This window comes from Lissotriton helveticus, chromosome 8 (genome assembly GCF_964261635.1).
Source record: "Lissotriton helveticus chromosome 8, aLisHel1.1, whole genome shotgun sequence".
NCBI lineage: Eukaryota > Metazoa > Chordata > Amphibia > Caudata > Salamandridae > Lissotriton > Lissotriton helveticus.
In genome coordinates this window covers 491,634,431-491,654,106 of record NC_136069.1, presented here as the reverse complement: position 1 = coordinate 491,654,106, position 19,676 = coordinate 491,634,431, and the positions used below count along the sequence as shown (strand labels likewise).

The following is a 19,676-nucleotide window of genomic DNA, read 5'->3' as shown; positions in this document are numbered from 1 at the left end:
CTCTGCGTGGATCCTAAATGTATCCAGTCTATTGGTAGGTACAAATCCCAGGCCTTTTCCTAGGACTCTTCTTTGGGTTTCCGTTAATGTATGTGCTGTGATGTTCACCACTAGTTGCCCCTCTTGCTGGAGGACGCTTGGTTGTTGAGTGAGCCCGTGTGAAAACAACAGTTGATGGACAGAATGCAGAACAATGTCATACATTCACCCCAGTACGGAGATCTGAGCCTAAATCCATTGTTTTATTGCTCACCATGTCATTCCTGTTTGAACCCAGACATATGCAAATCAGTCTTGACCCTGTGCCCAATGGGAACAGTCCAGCCCGAACTGCCAAGCCAGGTCCTCCCTGGACTGGAAGCAAGCATCCTAGGAACGGTTTAGGGTTTTCAGCCCTCATCAGCCAGGATAGATTGATTCCAGTGGCATGGAGTGCACGGGACTCAAGGCTGAGCATACCCATCCCACTCGGGGTGACAAATGCAAAAACAACAGTTGATGGACAGAATGCAGAACAATGTCATACATTCACCCCAGTACAGAGATCTGGGCCTAAATCCATTGTTTTGTTGCTCACCATGCCATTCCAGTTTGAACCCAGCCATATGCAAATCAGTCTTGACCCTGTGCCCCATGGGAACAGTCCAGCTCGAACTTTCAAGCCAGGTCCTCCCTGGACCGGAAACAAGCATCCTGATAGCCAGAAACTGGTCCTAGGTTGATGGATTCCGGTCCAGGGAAGACATGGCTTGGCATTTTGAGCTGGACTGTTCCCATGAGGCACTGGGTCAAGACTGATTTGCAAATGGCCTTGTCTGAACTGGGGTGGCGTGGTGAGCAAAATAACGATAGATTAAACCCAGATCTGTGACTGACGGTGAATGCTTTGCCAATGTGCAACATTCTGTCCATCATCTTGTGTGTTTTGCTGTTGATGGAACCTGTCATGCTCCTCGTCGAGACGCGGGGGTCTTCTTCTTCTTCCACTGTCCAGTGCACATTGTTGCCTCTCTTGTTCCTGCCCCGTTGGGGTCCTGGGCCTGATCCTAAAAAAGGCGGTGGCCCGTAAAAGTTATAATCATAATCGGGTGCCCATTGTTGATATGGACCCCCCATCGGTGGAGGTCGTTATTGGTATTGTTGAAAAGCCGGGGGCCTTGGTAACCACCCTATTCTCTCCTTCTGGGATTATACGGTCTTTGGTATTGTTGACCTGCTCTCTGGTTCCTTAAGGCGTTCCTCATGCTGGAATTAGAACCGTTGAAACTGGTATCTGAAGCATCGCTATCCAGGTCACTGTTAAAGTCTTTTAGTATGTAGTCATCCCTTGTGTATGGGTAGGCTCTCTCATGGGTAAAACGTTCCTTGTCCTTCTTAAGTTTATTGCATTTACATGTGACCTAAAAATCTCTCATTTGTTGATTAAGTTCCACCAGGAGTTTTTTTTAAAACGGCATGGGATTAGTAGGTCTTCAGTTGTACCTCTAGGTTTTGGATGTCAATTTTGAGTTCTTGCGCTATTCTTGTGGCCATTATTATAATCATTATTTTAATCAAAACTAACCAATCTCTTGTACAATGCCACAGGATGAGTGACCAGTCCCTTTTGAATACTTTATCATTTTGAAAAATGAAAGATTCATTACGGACAATCAGACCCTGTGGGGTCGCATTGGCCCTCAGGTACTCCGTCATGAACAGGCCATGCAGGGCTGTTTTGATCTGTGTTCTTCTTATGTTGGTTAGTTCATCATAATCAGCATTGCTAGGGCCCGGGTCGGTTTGTTAAGTCCCTCAAAGGGATTCATCGCTGCCAGGATCCTGTCAATTTCATCTTCCCCACATGTTAGGCCAGTCCCGTCGGCTATGGATCCTACGCTGTGTGATGTGGTTAGGAAAGTGTAGTGTGTGTGTGTGTTTTATGTGTTAATACATGTGTTTAAAAGAGAACGAAAAAAGGCTTCAACCAGAGAGGTACAATGCCTGCTCTTAGTCACCAGCCTAATTACTTGAGTTGACAAAACCAGAATTTCTGGTTAACTCCCACAGTTGTGCGCTGTCTTAATACCATACCTATCAAAGGAGGGAGTGGAGAGGGAACGTGTCCACACAGACACAAGGAGTGGATTCAATCTCCCCAACTATAATTTAATAAACAAGTAGAATCCACCCATACAAGATAGGTGAAATTTGGAAATTGGTCTGGGGTTGGATGTGTTTCCTACAATGGTGGGAAGCACATTGAGTTCTTTAAATACCCCTCACATACCAAAAGGGCCATTGGTGTCATGCTTCATCATAGGGGTCTTCGCATCCCTCTACTGGACGCGGCATGCTACTAACCGGCGGGTACGCGAGAGCACTGATGTAATCACTATGTGTAGTGTGTGAGGGTTGTGAGTGGTAGGGTAAACTTTTAAAAACTTTTTTGTTCTCTGTTTAATTTCTCCTATCCTTCAGTAATGCTATGTTCTGGTAAGCCCTGGGATGCCTATCGGTAACCAGGCGCTATACAAAACTCAGAATAATAATAATAATAATAGGGTCAGGAGTGGATGGTAAGTAAGTGAGTTTAAAAAATGCCTGGCAAGTGAGGAGTAAAAAGTATTTTAATATACCTCCATGCTGGTAATGTTAAAAATTAGTGTAGTATAAATACTTTTATTGAAAATGCTAGTCTATCTATTTCTCTGCACCTCTGATGAAACAAAGCATGCACGATTGACTGAGTAAAATATCTATCATTGTTTCCATGACTCTGAAGATACGTTTTATCTTGGGTAAACAAAGTTGTCATGTTTATGCTGTTGTCAGAAACTAATCCCTTCTTGTGTATTCAAGAAAGTTTCTAGTGACCTCTGAGCTAGCTGGCATTCACAATTAAGTCTAATATATTCAATAGAGACTTAAGTCCTACGTCACATCAATAGGATGTATTATTCCAATGCGCAGAGCCTATTAGGAATATAGGAACTACACTACATGGCGCCCAACGTTTGGTAAGGCACTAATTTAACGCTAAATACTTGAGTAACTCAGTCGCGCTTTTCACAGAGACCCCTTTTTCCCTTAAAATACTCCAATAGACGTCTGGAGAGGGTAAAGGATAAAATATCCGCCATAACGGAGTGGGATGAAAAATCCTATGTATTAGTTTTTGGTTTGTTCTATGTTGAAGGACACAGTGTTCCAAAATATTGTGCACCTTATCTTTATTTCCTTGAAAACTTGCTCTGCAAACTTTCATTAAACAATGTCGCTTAAGGGCGACAATAACGCAACCGGTGGAGCTGCAGCAGCTGCAGCCCGACCGGGCTTTGACTTTACAGGGTTTGATGAAGACGACGTGGATCCTATAATCATCCCGAAAAACCTAAGGAAAACCATCACTATAAAGCTTATAACAAATGGCCTATCATCAAGAGGTGGTAGGGTAATTTTGGTCATAGAGGCACACGAATATCGGCAGACAGAGGTATTCTATTCATGAATTATCTTCCCAGAAGCAAATCCATTAACACATGGGTTCCACTTCTACAAAGTAGAGGAACCTAGAGCGGAATATACTTCTTTTGAGGATGTTGAAATTCCATTAACATACCAAGAGCATGCGGGCTGGTTTAAAGGCGCCCTACAACCTCAAAATCCCATTGCCAGGCTCGGTCCACTAGGTAGACCAGGAGCAACATGGCCGGTACTAGCCAGCTATACACCACATCCTGCCATTGAAGAAATGTCAGGTCCAGAACTATTAGTTCAACTAAAACAATTAATCAAAATACATAGACAATTGGTTCAATATGTCATGCGGACTCTAACAGTCCAACCTGCTATCAGGATTCCACAGCAAACCCCTTACCAGGGGAACACAAATAAAATTACACCACAGACTATACAATCAGTCATTGGCAAATTACCCGCAAAACGGGAACAAATTCCATTCTGGTTAGCTCAAAAGATTACTCAAATAGAGTCAGTATTTCCAGATAGTTCACCTCATGAGAAACACAGAATTTTAACAATATGTTTACCAATGGGGATCGGACCACACCTGGAGGACTGCGACACTTGGGGTACATTCTTCGCTGCAATCTACACAAAAACTCATGGTGTTCCATCTATGGTAGTAATACCAGACGTCCTGAAACAAATTCAAAATTAATACGGGGCAGAGCCTGCTTTAAATCTGGGTATGAAACTACTTAAAGATTTCAAACAGGTCTCCGCTATAATGTTACCTAATATTAAAGGTGAAGAAGCATCCGTGGCGATCCGCCAAAAATTAAAAGAACTTAATGTAACTGAGCAACCATATGACCTGGCCAGAATAATAGAAAAATCCTATGAAGAACTAGGTAGAGATAGTTTGGGTGGGAAACCAGTTAAACCCCAACTAACATAAATTCCTGAAAAGGTCTTTATTAAAAACACTCTCACTACTCCTAAAAAGAAGTGGGAAAATACTAGACTGACACTTCCTAAAGAGAAGCGTTCTCAATCCAGAGGTAGGTCTCCTCAAAAGGAGCCCCCTGAAAAGAGGTATAACCTCAGGAAAAGGGATAATTTGAGAAAACCGGATAGATATCATGATACTGATACACGTTTCTCTCGTACTTTTCAGACTTCCTCGCAGAAATCGGAAAGAAGAGGATGGTCAAAACACAAGGAAGAACGCTTGAAGTCCAAAGACGATCAACACGTTCCAAAAAATAAGAAAACCCAATTCACCAAGAAGAAGGTAGCAGGTCTAAAAATCAGACATGCAGAGGATCTTGAGGACACAACTCAAGAACGGGGAGTGGGCCCAGACAATGCTAGACAGCGCAGCAGAATTTACCAAGATCCTGAAGGATCATCTGGAGACAGTGGACTTGAATGAGTACATTCAAGTTGAAACTGCCGCTACCAGGATTAGTGTACCCCATAAGTTATATGAAGTAACACTCCGGATGGAGGGGGACATAACTAGGAAAATAAGAGCACTCTTTTGGGAGAAGCTCTCTAAGGGTTATAACATTCTTCTAGCTGAAAAAAGACTGGCCACCAGAATTTGTCAGGGAGTGGCCACATGGCGAAGATATCATTATGCCAGTCTTCTCTAATCATATTCCAATTAATTTAAAATACACTTATGCCAGAAAATGGGATGTGGCCCAGGCTCCAGCATTATATAAAAATCATGTAGGATGGGATGAGGATTCTCCTCACCATAAAATCCAGTTAAAAAAATCAACCAACTGCACAGAGGCAGTATCCAGTTAAGCAAGAAGCAAACAAACAGGTCAGGGAGATCTTAGATTAACTTGAATACCAAGGGGTGATTGAAACATTCACCTTGTACATTAACAATCCTTTGTTTCCTGTCTCCAAACCAGACAATACATATCGTCTAGTTTTGGACTACAGACATTAAAACTATTGTTGCAAAACATTTGCAGTACAAAATGCACACAGTGCAGCACTGATGAATAACATTGTGCGCAAAAAATATAAAACAACATTAGATATTTCTAACGGTTTCTTCTGTCAAAATATTGCACCTGAAAGCAGGAACTTGACTGCTTTCTCAATTATGGGGACACAGGGTCACTTCTGTTGTCTCCCCCAGGGATTCAAGAATAGTCCAGGGTTATTTTCAGCCAGAGTAACAGAGTTACTCCAAACGTATGATGATGAGGCATTACCTTATGTCGATGATCTCTATCTAACAGACGATGACTTGGACAGCCACTTGAACAGAGTGAACACCATATTACTTGGTTTCGCATCTGAAGGGTATAAATTCAACTTTAAAAAATCAAGAATTGCCCATCTCAACATCCTATTCTTAGGATACAAACTTTTAAGTGAAGGCAAAAGCCTGGCAGTAAACTTTTTAGAAAAGTGTGCGCTGCTCCAACCTCCAAAAACCCTGAAAAACTTACAGTCAATTCTAGGTTTCCTGAATTATGGAAGAACTTACATTCTAAATTATGCCGAAAGGGTTAAACCTCTCTACGAATTAATCAAACCTGATTTCAAAACAACTAATTGGTCTCCGAAAAACACAGAAATTTTGTGTTCAGTTCAAACAGACATGTTAGCAACATCACATTTATAGACACGCGTAAACATACGCAACCTTGTAATCAGAATAATCCCAGGAAGATGCGCATTCTTTACCTTTAATGAAGGTGAAAAAGTACCAATTGCTTACAAATCACACTTGTACACACAAGCTGAAATAAAATTCACTTCAACAGAAAAAATTCTGACAGCGGTTCAGACTGCAGTAGCAAAAGAGAGAGCTCTCGCACAGGGTAGACGCATAATGGTCGTTACTCCTGTACCTGCCTAAGAGGCAGTGACAAAAGCAAGCATTCCTAATGCAAAGGCTTTACATCCGAGATGGATACAATGGGTTAACTTTCTTGCTGCAACAGACGTTGATTACGATTTTGACCCCTACTTGAAAACTCAAGAATTTTTACAATACGAACAAGAATGTCCTCTGCCCACTGAGATTCTGCCTCTAGAACAGTACGAATCTATAATATATAGAGACGGATCCGCACAGCCCCCAAATTGGGGGTAAACAAGCTTATAGTGCTGCATGCGCGATTGTCAAAGGTTGCTTGCGCGATGGTAAATTCAGACCTATGGTCACAAAAACTCAATCTCTTGGAGACTGTACTGCTCAGAGAGCTGAATTCCAGGCTTTCATGATGGCGCTTGAAAATACCGATTGCGAATTCCCAACACTCATAGTGTGCGGTTCGTATTACTGCGTCCAATCTTACAATGAATGCTTGCAGAACTGGGTTCAAAACGGTTTCAAAGATGCAAAAGGTGACACAATCAAGCATAAGTTGCTTTGGGAACAAGTAGTTCTGTAACAGAAGGAGCTACAAAAGAATCGCGAGATCCATACACTGAGTCATCAACGAGATGGCGCTCACGTTGAAGGGAATTTATTGGCTGATTAAGCCGCGAAGGCAGTTGTGCAAACGGCTTCCGTTGCTGCAATCACTCGTTCAAAAACAAAAATAGACGGCGAAACAATGCTAGCTGTCAATGCCGCAAGCAAAGGCAGCCGTTTAGCGTTACCTCTAAATTATCCATCCAAATATTCATACATAATTGATGCAAACTCCTTTCTTTTTGTTCGAATCCCTGGAGTGGGGGATAAGGTAATTCCAAACAGGAGGCGGAGAGGTGCTTTGATTCAAGAAGCACATATCGGAGAGGGTCTGATACATCAAGGGATCTCTAAATCTATACTAGAATTAAAAGAGACATATTTGGTGGCTAGGAATGAATGCCCACATTCACGAATTTGCAATTAATTGCCCTGACTGCAACAGAGATCGCAGCAGAGAAAGCCTCCAGATACCTGACTACAGTGTAGCCAGCCCAGTACAGACATCATTGTTAGACAGCATTAGACTTTCTACACGCAGACGTCACTATGGACGAATGCGGTCCCACAACTATTAGGACAGATTCATTTGGAAGTGGCGTCAGCGCTCGGCTGATGCCCGAACTGTTATAAAAGATTTGCGAGTCTTTATCGGCACATATGCAATCGGCACGCTACATTCTGACCAGGGTCCTGCATTTAGCTCTCGAGCTTACAAAGATGCCATGGCCAATCTGGGCGTTGCATTGCTGTACTCAACTCCATTCCATCCTGAGGGAAATTTTGTAGTGGTAAAAAAAAATGGGACATAAAGCAATCTATAACGGCTAGGGTATTAGGTTCAGGTGACGGGTGGGTCAAACATCTAATAAGTGTCCAACGTAGTTTAAACAATCTGCCAAGAAATTCTCTGGGTGGAATCACTCCATATGAAATCCTTTTTGGTACTAGAATGATTGTCAAAGACCTCGATCGTCATACTTCAGTGGCAGAACATAAACCCTTTGATATCAAAGACCATTTGGCTGTTTTACAGGACTTAAATGAAACAAGAAGATGTCTAAGCAACACATTACAGAAGCCAACGACGACTGGAGAAAAAACACCTGTCCCAGCAAGGTCTGTCTGAATTCCAAAGATTGGGGATCTAGTCAGAGAAAAGATCGCTTACAAGAAGGTATTTGGGCCTTCCTACAGAAAACCAGTACCTGTGCTAGCATTCCACAGATCAAGAACAGTGTTACTGCCGCTCCTTGCTGGAAGAAAGGAGAATCGGTTCGTGTCCATCGATCTGGTAAAACCACATCATGTGGTGGACAATAAGTAGTAAGCCCAGTGGACTCAAAAGATGTAGCAGACGACCAAATCTTGCAACTATCCAAGAGGTTCAAACTGAGAGACTCATCACCTTTGAAGAATCCGCAGTAAGAAAAGGACGACTATGGAATAAAACTATGGAACTTGTGCCTCTTGAAACCCAAATAACAATTCGTCAAGACACTCCTGAATACAATGATATAGCCTCTGATTATACTAACATGACAAGGGACCAAGCAGCTCCAGCGATTTCAAATAATCCTGATGCAATACCAACAATTGACAGAACTGCCTCTGGATTTTTCATCAACTTTGATACGTTTTCTGAGGATCCCAGTGAGCCCCGAAACAAAGACAGCAAATAAAATCTTTAAAGACCAAGTAACAGAACTTTTTCAGAAACTACAAAAGACTTATCTGGTTTCACCATGGGTTGAATTTTGGATTGTGTTAGGTGTACTTTTTCCCCTACTTTGGCTCATTTTTGTTTTAAGTTTGGGAAAGCTGATAGATGGAAAATATAGTAAAATGGACACAGCAAGTAAGAACATCAACTTGCTCCTGAAGCCACACAAATCATCCCATTGTGAACAGAGAGACTTGACATCAGTGAACATCACAGCCGTTCCTATACCTGGTGGTATAGCATGGGACACAACTGATTACGACATTTACGGTCCTGCAGAGCTGCTGAAGATTCCACATCAATTCAAGGTTTCCTTGAGTGACTTTGTTTCACCCAGCACATTTTCTGATGATTGTTAATAATATGATGTCAGATTTAGAGATGTCTGCAAAATTTACAAACCATGAATATTTAGAAGGTTCATCAGATTATGAACAAATGTATTGTTACAATCACATTGGTCATCATTACTTGCACAAACCTGCAAACCCTAGAAATGTTTATACATATAATCAATGGGAACATTGTCCGAAGCCACCAAAGGGTAGCTCAAAAATGTCCATACTTCTCAAGTTTCAATACCACAAATCCGGAAACATTTTATTTCAAAAAGGTTAATAAGACATGAATGAAAAGTATGTTAACAAATACAAAGCAAATTCATTCAGCAGCCTTTTATGCCCAGCTGTCCTCATTAGGCTTTGACTATTGGAGTGACAACATTGAAATAAAAACTGTCTGGGGCTCAAAAGACTGGCAAGTGCAGGGATTAGAAGAGTTATTCCGAGCCTGCATTATTCCTGAACAAATAACGTTTTTGAAGGACACTGTTCAACAAACATCCTGTCTTGGCCTAGCAAGATAAAAGATTTAAACCAACCATCCATACCTGTACCTACAGCTGATAGTAAAAACACTTCAGAAGGAGGGGTCGACGTAAAAACGATTTTACTTAAAAACTGAACTGATCCTGATTGGAAAAAATGGTTAATCTGGCCCACAGACACGAATAACTGTCAAGATAGATTCTTCAACAAGACACAAGGGTGTACAGTAACTAGGCCAGATCCAAGATATGTCCAGAGACAACATCCAGGGAGAGTAACAACATACAGTGTAGGAAAGCTATGCCTCGAATGGCTACAAAAATCTACACTTACAGAGGTTGAACAACACTTAACTCTACTTAAAGATGGCGTTGATTTGAGAGACTTTTTACTAGGGCCTCATAAACCACATCATAAATGTTTCATATACACCGATATTTATGCTGCTTATAATGAAGCATGGAAAGTCACGCAAATGGAAACTGCAGAACGAATACGAGAAATTGATCGTTTTAATTGGGAGAAAGCTCTCTCTGTAATTGATAATGGGTTAACGACTGTCATCCAGAATTTATTCTTTGGACAGCATTGTATCCTCTGCCATAGACATAATGGAACAGGACTTGCTCATGTTACAACATGGACAGTCTCAATTGCGTTCTATAATGCTGCTAGGCTGGACGTAACAAAATATTCGTTCAGGCTATGTGCCTTCACTGCCTTGGCGTCTAATGAACACCATGCCATTGTTTACTGGATTTAAACCTTACAGGTAAACAAATCTCTTTGGCACAAAGGTGAGCAGACTATACGGTGCTGAGCATAGAAAAACTGAAAAGATTACCATTGACTGTTTCTGAGAAACCAGCCATAGAATGGATAATACATGGCACCATTACGTTGCTAGTGAAGATTTTCCAGTTTTAGTATTGCTTGAAACACATACCAGCAGGCCTGTATGAAAAGTTGGGTAAAGAATACATTAAGTCAACCTGGGATTTACCATACACACACAAATGTTGGAGTGGGGGAAAAGAAGTATTTCTTAGTGGTACATAATGTAACAGCGCACTAAGCGGTACACTTTATGTCAGGGGATTAATTTGCACAGAGCCTGTGATGGTTCTTCGACCAACTTACCCTGCCACCTGCAATGTTCCCCGGCAGCAGTGATAGATCCAATTTTTAGGCAGCTTTCCAATGGTAGCTACATAATGTTGAATGATCACAGCTGTTGTGGAATGATGCCAGGAATTGCCTATTTTGTAACTGTGTCAGCCAGGGTCACTTGTTGTATGCAAGTATTGTTTCCTAAAGGTAAGACAGACTGGGAGTCGTCTTTATGGCCTTCACTGAACATCTCTTCTATTTGAATTGATACTTTAAGCAAAATGAAAGCCATTCTTTTACAAAAAACTGTGCCACTGACCTCGTCCAAAGAGACGTATGATCTGCAGGTTGCAAGGTCCTCTGCAGAGATACATGCCCTTTTATCAACATACTGTCCAATACATTTCATAGAAATGTTAGGTCGTATCTTGAACATGTCTGATACCAGTTGTAGTGTACATGTATTAAAGACAATTTTTTCGGGACTGTTAGCACCTATAGAAGCAGTCCTCGGCATATTTCCAAACTTCGTGCACTTGGTGTTTGGCGTACTGCCTCTCGTTTTGGGACTCACAGCAGGAATATTATTTTTGCTACTTCTGCTTCGATATGGCAAGCCAATCCACCAACGACGGCCAGATTACCATTGAGAACACTCTCCTGGCAATGAAGTGTTGTGAGCGCATAATCCAAATTTTGGGCTTGGCTCTTTTAAGAGATCTGAAAACCACATGGTTTCTTTCATTCAGACCAATCTGGCAAGATTGCATCTTACCTGTTCTACTATGCATGCTATGTGGAGAAGAATGCATGCTAGACATCTGTCTAACACTTCCATCAGCACGGCCAACGGATGTTGATACTTTGCTTGGTTCGGTAACGGCTCATGCATTGTGTTGTCCCCAACGTCTACCAATCCTGATGACGGCATTCATGGAGGACTCACCAGCACAACAAGCTGACGGTGAGATGCATGGATCAACAGGCACACAAGTACCATCTGCGACGAACATTGCTAATGCGACTGACAGCGATGCTTCTCATCTGTGTACAATTGATCTGCTTAACGAGGTAGTCCAACTTTCATCTACAGTAGTAGACAAATTATTTTCAAACTTAGAACATTTGATGTTTTCTCCCAACAGCGAGAATGATTTTTGAGTTGGCACACAGCGTTCTGATGAACTCTGAATTCGACCTTCACTTTTCAAAACAAAAATTCTACCTTTAGAATTCTATTTTTCTTCGATTTAACTTTTCCAAATTGAACTTTTTTTGGCACAAATCTGCTTAAAGTAGAACTATTCTTAGAGAACAAGAATTCTTTGAACACTTCCAAGAGACAATATTTGACCTCGTTCACAACCGAAAAAAGTTTTTATATTCTGCCATGGAATGGTCTCGACCTTTTTTCTGTATTTAAGAGCCATTTCATGAATGTTATTTCATGATTCATTTTGATAAGCATTTTTCCAATGTCACACTACATACTTTGAATGAAAATAATGTTTTTTTAATGCGTACAGGACAAATGCTCATTTTCGTGTACAACCATTTCAAATGCATTTTATGTATTTTGGGGGGGATTGTAAACACATGCTTTAGATATGTTTTTGATTAGTATTTAGTAATATTGAACATAATAAAGTGGAGTGGGTGTTGTGTATCGTTTTATTACCCTACTGTATTTTTCCCGAGTCATGCCCTTATATAGGTCTAATTCACATTACCCTTATATAGGCATAGAAATCATACCCAAACTTAGACATAGCCCATTCAGTCCTAATACAGGCATGGCTACTTCCACTAGTTCCAAAAAGCCACAACGATTTCTTGAAACTTCGGCTTCAGAAGTCAGGGATATCTCCTTTCTTGAATATTGATTTGTCCTAGAAATCATGGTGTTTTCAAAGAACTACCATTCCCTTGGGGTTCTTTGGTTACGTTATTATGTCAGAATTTACGTCAAACAAGGCACCTTCAAGGTATAAATATGCCGACACTTGCCCTAGCAAAGACACAGTGGTTTGGAGAAGTTCGACTATCTACTTGCCCGACGCAGCTCACTACAGCAACTGCCGAAGGAAGCCAACCCTCCAGCTGATGCATTGACAGAGAGGCTGCCTTTCTCTCGCTGAGAATCCAGCTACAGTGTTTCCAAGCTCCCCTTGCGGGGTGTTGGGAAATCGAGTCCCGAGACAGAGATACCAGACCTCCTTCATTCTAAACCAAGGTACGGAGCTGATTAGACCCTATGAGAAATCTTGGATAGATTCTTGGCAAAGAAACTAAACCTATACTACATCATACTTACTTCTTCCCTCGTACTAGACTTAGGTTAAGTACATCGGGGTAGGCGTATTTTAGAAGCACCAGTTGAGTACTTTTAGACTTTGTTATTTATGTATGTATTTTATGGCTTAGAAACCATACCATGCTTTTACAGTATTTTTGTATAATACTCTTCTTGCTGTACGCATTATACTTTACAGCCAGTATTACGATTGTAGCAGTTCATTTCTTCTGCATGAGAAAGAAGACCCGTTCAATAAATACTTTTATTGAAAACGCCAATCTCTCTATTTCTCTGCACCTCTGATGAAACGAAGCAGGCACGATTGACTGAGTGAAATATCTATATATTGTTTCCACGACTCTGAAGATACGTTTTATCTTGGGGAAACAATGTTGTCATGTTTATGCGGTTGTCAGAAACAAATCCCTTCTTGTGTATTCGAGAAAGTTTCTAGTGACCTCTGAGCTAGCTGGCACTCATAATTTAGTCTAATATATTCGATAGAGACTTAAGTCCTATATCAAATCTATAGGATTTATTATTCCAATGCGCAGAACCTATTGGGAAGATAGGAACTACACTACATACCAACTACATCATCATCATTACTGAAGGCAGTATGAATGTTTGTTTCTAGTGCGCAGCATATAACCTTCATTCCAAAAATCAAAATGTTCAGTTCTAATCTTGAGATCACTGCTGAACGATTTGTCCTAATTATCATAGCTAGATTAGGAAGGGTTATTGTGTTTCTTCTAAATTGTCTGGAAGACATTCATAGTGACACTAGTTTTCTTTCGCAAACAAAATATTATGACTAGGCAGTACATGTGATGAGTTTGCAATTAATTTAAGGACCTATAGATATGTCACTTCTGAGAAGGAAACAACAGAGTTATAACTTCTGAAGTGGTTTTGATGAGAGTCACTAGCGTTTCCTATTTTATCATCTGTATTATCGTTATCACTGCATAGCTTGTCTTAGTATTTGTGTTGGCTTTATTATTGTTTTGATGCCAATATTTCTATAAAACATTGAATGTTTTGGCAAGATTCTCAGTTCCTTTGTAGTTTATTTCTTTGAATTGAAAATGGATTTCCAACCCAGTCCCACTGCTCTGATTTTCCCACCACAGTGAAGCTCAGTTTTCCTTCATTGCAATTGTGAACATTGTTTTATTGCCTAAAAATATCTATTTTGTTAGCTCTCATATTTCTAATTCCAGTTATAGATTATTTGTTGGTGAAGGGAGAGGGGTCAAAATATTGATTATGGAAAGTTTTGAGCTGCTACTTCAAGAATGTGAATTACAAATGAATGTTTTTGCATCGAAGCAATTATTTAGTTGAAGAATATTATACAATGCTAAACATGTTACCTTAAAAACACACTAGAGCTGTTTATTACCCTTCGATGAGTGCTAGGATTTATAGATTACAAATGGTAGAAGTTTACGTGTGCTGGTCAGAAGTACCCTGAGGATTGAATCTGGGACAGATATGAAGTTTGGATTATAGATGGCAGGAAAGCGGACATCTTGTGCACATCGAGTCAAGAGTAGCAGTAGCTACACGGAGAGTCTCATTATCCAATGTAACTTAAATCTGGTTTCCAGAGTGCAAGTAGGCATTCAAATGCCTAGTACTAAAACACTTTGCATAATGACATTCACAACACTTCCTTTTATATAAAAACATTTTCTATGCAAATAAAAGAATCACACAACACAAATGAGACTTGATAGTTGAGCTACATATAATTGACTGTTGGTAAAGATGAAGCGAATTTGACTGTGTCCAATATTGTTCTAAACACTTCTAGAATGTCTGGAAGTAAATCTGATACATCTTTACGCATAATTTTGTCCAGCAAAATCATAAATTTTTTTAATGGATAATGTTTTACTTTCCAGAAATGTGAACTATGTACTTGAAAATTAATAATACTTTTCTAAACATTCTGCGACTCAAAATGTTGTTTTGTAATTATTTGCTTACAATTATTACCCTTAAAAATGTAACTTTTCTCCTCCTCCTATACTCTGATTAGGACACTTGTCATGGCCAGTAATAGGCCTCTCATGTTTATTGGAAGCAATTACTTATCATAATAGTTACCTTCGACTGAGGCTCTGGTAGAATTACTGGTGAAAAGCTGCCTAGAGTTGTATAGGCCTGAAAAAAAGTAACATATAATTTGTTAAATCTGATTGAATACTATGTGTATTCCTAGAATACAAATTCACAAGTGAATTGTGCCACAGTAGTACATGTACTCATGAAAAGCACTATCTAAATGAGAATGCCATGCTGAGTTTCGGAATGACATGGAACATATTACAAAAAGAACAATTGATGGACAGAATGCAGAACAATGTCATTCATTCACCCCAGTACAGAGATCATATGTTTTGTAAATGAATGCCCTCTGCACATATGTCATCCTTCGTTTGTCTTGATTATGGTCTTGTCATTGTAACTGCATGATGTCTACCTTATGATGTCTATGGTGTTAGTTAAAAAATGTGGTTTTCTTTGAAGCTATGCTGTCGTGCAGTTTCTAGGACCTTCAGGACCTGAGCATTTTGGATGAACTAAACTGAGGGCTTGGTGTGCATACAGACTCTGGACACCCCCACAGGATGAGTCAGCTGTTAGACCAGCTAGCTATACGGTGCCAATACCACCCCCCTGTGTTCTACTGTGGTGTGGGTAGTTTGTGGCAACCACTGAACATGACAACCCTGATTCCTCCGGTATCGTGCAAACAAAAAGGTATCTTTTGCTCAGCCACTCATGCTTACTTTTCTCAGGATACACATAGAATGACGATTGGAACATTTTCAATAATGACTTATTGGTCAAGCGTCAGTCTACTATGAAACATATTCCCTGCAACAATCAAAAGACAGGAGCAGACAAATGTTATCGCTACTACCAATATCGTGAAAAGGAGATACATTTCTACCATAATGCTAACAAGATGAATAAAAGCAGATTATATAAAAACAATAGCATTGGCGTACTCCTATGATGCGTAGCCTAGATATTTATGTGACGCTTTCGTATGTAAGTATTAGGATATGTCCTAATGGAGCCAAGAATCCCCTTGGGAAGTGCTAACCCCTCACCTGATGGTTCTGCTTCGAGGATGGCACCCCACATGGGATGTCAGGCCTCTGCCTGTTGAAGGATCAGCCTTCAAAGTCTCGGTCCAGCTTGGAAGGCGTTCTCTTCTCTTTTGTAAGGGGAAGTACGGGTCTTTTATACTAAAGTGATCACTCTGGGGTTTCTTCTAGAATCAATACCTTTTGAATACATTTGCTAATTCTCTGCAAATCCTTTTCTAAACAAACATGATCATGCTCAGCTGGCTGTTGGCCATAGATAAAAAAAAGTGGTGACCTTTATACAGAATAAATCTACAGTGCCTGGGGACATGTTTATATACGTCAGATACAAGGATTAAGATATGGAACCAAGAGCTTGATGTCGTAGAGACAGAAGTACGCTACTAGGTAAGAACTTTAAGTCATGTAGATGGGACAAAATGTATGTAATCGGTATGTACATGATGGGATTATCCCAAAGGACATGACAATGCAGGGTCGGACCTACTGCATTTAGCTCCTGGAGGGGCACTGACCCATGCATCTCATACATGATTATCTAACATGTGCTGCTTGATAATAAACTATTTTGCACACTCCTGTCAGTAAGCAAAGAGCAAGATTTCTGTTTTCTTTGGTGAAGCAGCCTCTACATCCATAATGGTTTAGACACACCCTCGCCTTAATTTATTGTAATATATGTTTGTTCCTTGATTTATGTCAAAGTATTGTGTTCTGTCTAGATTTTCACCCTGCTGCTTTTCTCTGCCTCTTTAAAAGATACTCTGAACAAAAGACCCTATGATGTCAGTAACCTCAACACAGCCAGACATTTTGTAAAAACTTTGAATCCCATTCGAGACAGAGGCACAAAGGGGAATGCTCAGCAATGAATAGTTAAGGATAAAATAAATCATTGTAATGTATTTTTGTCTATCCTTGTCAGTGATTGAGACTATTCTTTGTGAAGAAGGGGTGGATTGGGCTACAAAAAAAATTATGATTATGCTTAAGATTAGGGTTGTGGTCAGCTTTAGGGTTCAATTTAGATAAATGCCTGAAATCAGGATCAGAGTTAGGGGGATAAAAGTAAGTAAAAATAGAGTTAAGGGCTGAGGAAAGGATTAGGGTTAGGTTAGGGAAAGTGGCAGGGTGCGGGTTACGTTTATGCTTCAGGTAAAAGAGTAAGAAAGGTTGTTATGGCACAATGTTAGGATACAGGCTAAATAATACTTATCTTTGTGGCCTCAGGCTCAGGCCTGGCCTTATAATAATGTTAGTATAGGGCACTTTCTTACTGTTACTCTGTAAGATACAATGCAGTGGCACTAGATTGCAACAAATGGTATTTGAGTTAGGAATAGGGGAATACCCTCGAGGCAAAACATAGTTTTGCCTGTAGATTTGGATAGTCTTTGCAACTGAGCTGTTTAAGACTACTTTTCACTCCATGCATTACAAATAACCATTCACAACAAGGAAGTCATTGATTCTAGCTGGATTTGTACTGTGCACTTTAGTTGTATAAGTTCCTTCTCCCTGCTTCAGCACACAACTCCACCAACAATCCATTGTGAAATTTTCAAGGCAGCTAAAATAGTTTTTGGTCCATTGTGTGTCTAAATAATGTGCAATGGTGTACCACTGGTAATTAAACATTTCTAAACCTTATAGCATTTCCATGTTCACCTGTTTTGATTTTTGTCTTTTGTGGTAGTTCTCAAATAAGCTTTCTAAATTACAACCTTTATTATACACCACTGTGGGAATTACTTTGAATATTATGTACATTCCTCACAGTAAGTAAATAATACCTTTGATCATTTTCTATATCTTATTACTGATTGTTCTATATTTACTTACAAACACCAATTTGTGAAGTAGCCTACATGCCTCATTGGGAACAAATAAGATTTGTTGACTTAGTGTTCAAATGTTGTCCTTGCTTACTTCCAAAGGCATTTGCCATATACACTCTGGTGTCATTTAATGATTTGTGAACAAGGGCCATTCAACAAAAATTAAACAGACCCCACCCAACAACATAGCAATTTCCCTTCCTCATTCAGAGGTAGATGAACCATAGGGTTTCGTCCAAAGAAGCCTCATCCACGTCCGGCAATGTAAGATTTTGCTCAGCATTTGGTCTGTCAGACAGCTGGCTACAGTGGTAGAAGCCATTCCCCTCACAGTATGGGAACTACTCAATGGATTTCCTTGCTCAGGGCAGTCATCAAAAGTATGGAATCCTGGACAGAGCAACCTGTTAATGATCTTGACACACAATGAGAAAACTCTTTGCACATCAAGGACATTGATTTTCTGTTTTTAATAAAATCTAATTCCAACTTTCAGAGTTTTTCCTGAAATAAAATGAACAAATGTTGAGTCGCAAAAAACAATTGCAGCACTTGATGTTTATCTCTATCTTAAGTTCATCCGCCTCACTGATGGATGCGCCTAAGATAAGGAGTTCCCAACTTTTCATGCCGGGATTTCTTGATGAGGCGAACGGTTCTAAATGGGCCAGTGGAGACCAGGAACATCACCAACATGGTGGCCTATTCTCCTGAATTTCAGAAGTTTATTCTTCAAAAGCGTCCTCATGCTTATTTGTTCTTCCTAAGCTTGTCAACGGAAAAATGCGTAAACCTGAAGTAACAACTGGAGCATGTAAGATGCAGGATATAATTTTCTTCTGCCAGTCACAGTACTGTAGCCACCAAATACAAATTGACTTTGCTAATCTGTGTTTCCTTTCCCAAATATGTAGTTTTGATCCCATCAGAGAATAGGGATTGAAACAGCATTAGCATGAAGAAATACTTTACAGCCTATCCACCCAAACCATTTTCACGTACAGCAGCTAAAACGCACAGTAATTTATAAAGAATAAAAGCGGGATGAAGAGCAGATGGAAGCAAAAATGCTTTTTCAATCAACTATCACCAGTAGTAATTGTTTTCGTGCAACGTCTGATATAAAAGGCACCCTTATATAAAAGTCATTGAATATTTTGTTACACAAATTCACTGAATTGTCCGCATTAACACTGAATGTGTTTCCAGTATTCCTAGCTGCTCAACATCTGTAGGCAAACATACCATATCAAGAAAGATTGTAGTCAGAGATTCAAATTTAGGGTTTTGCATGACATTGCTTAGTAAATCTGATTTGTTATTATCTGACGTTTATGAGACATTTTTATGGCCAGGTTTGTGGGACTGTAATTGAACAAAACGCACCACCAAGGTTCGCATATCTTTTGATAACAGAGCCTGAGATAAAATTCGTTTAAGTACATTTATCGTTGTCGGTTAGTGTATTCTTTGTTGGTGTATGAATATGAAACAATATTGGTTTTCTTTTGACACCATGAACAGAAATTTGAATATGTTTCTGTGAGACACTGAATTTTTTATACGCGACTATTGAATTTACTTTGACTCTGAGACTGCTTTGAAAACGTACATTTTTAAATTTGGAATATAGATTAGGGGAGCCAGATGGAATGCCTATCTTTGGCCGTGAAAGAGATACATTCACACACATTTTCCTGTGATTCGACATTAATTCAAGGAGTGAGCCAGTGTAAATACTCCTGAAATGTATTAGTAAGTCAGGAGTACAAAAGTAAGTTGCACCTATTTATTCACCAATCTTGTCAAATCGGGCCTGCAGACTAAACATTATTTCCATGCGTTTACAAGCA

At 39.9% G+C, this 19,676-nt stretch overlaps 1 protein-coding gene across 1 annotated transcript in view; it reads right to left on the bottom strand.

Annotated features, from left to right (window-relative positions):
• Positions 1–19,676, bottom strand: part of LOC144772817 (olfactomedin-4-like) — a 220,060-nt gene that overhangs the window by 76,823 nt on the left and 123,561 nt on the right. Inside the window, exon 2 of the mRNA XM_078657405.1 lies at positions 14,973–15,029. Coding sequence (XP_078513531.1) covers positions 14,973–15,029 — 57 coding nt within the window. The remainder of the gene's footprint in view (positions 1–14,972; positions 15,030–19,676) is intronic.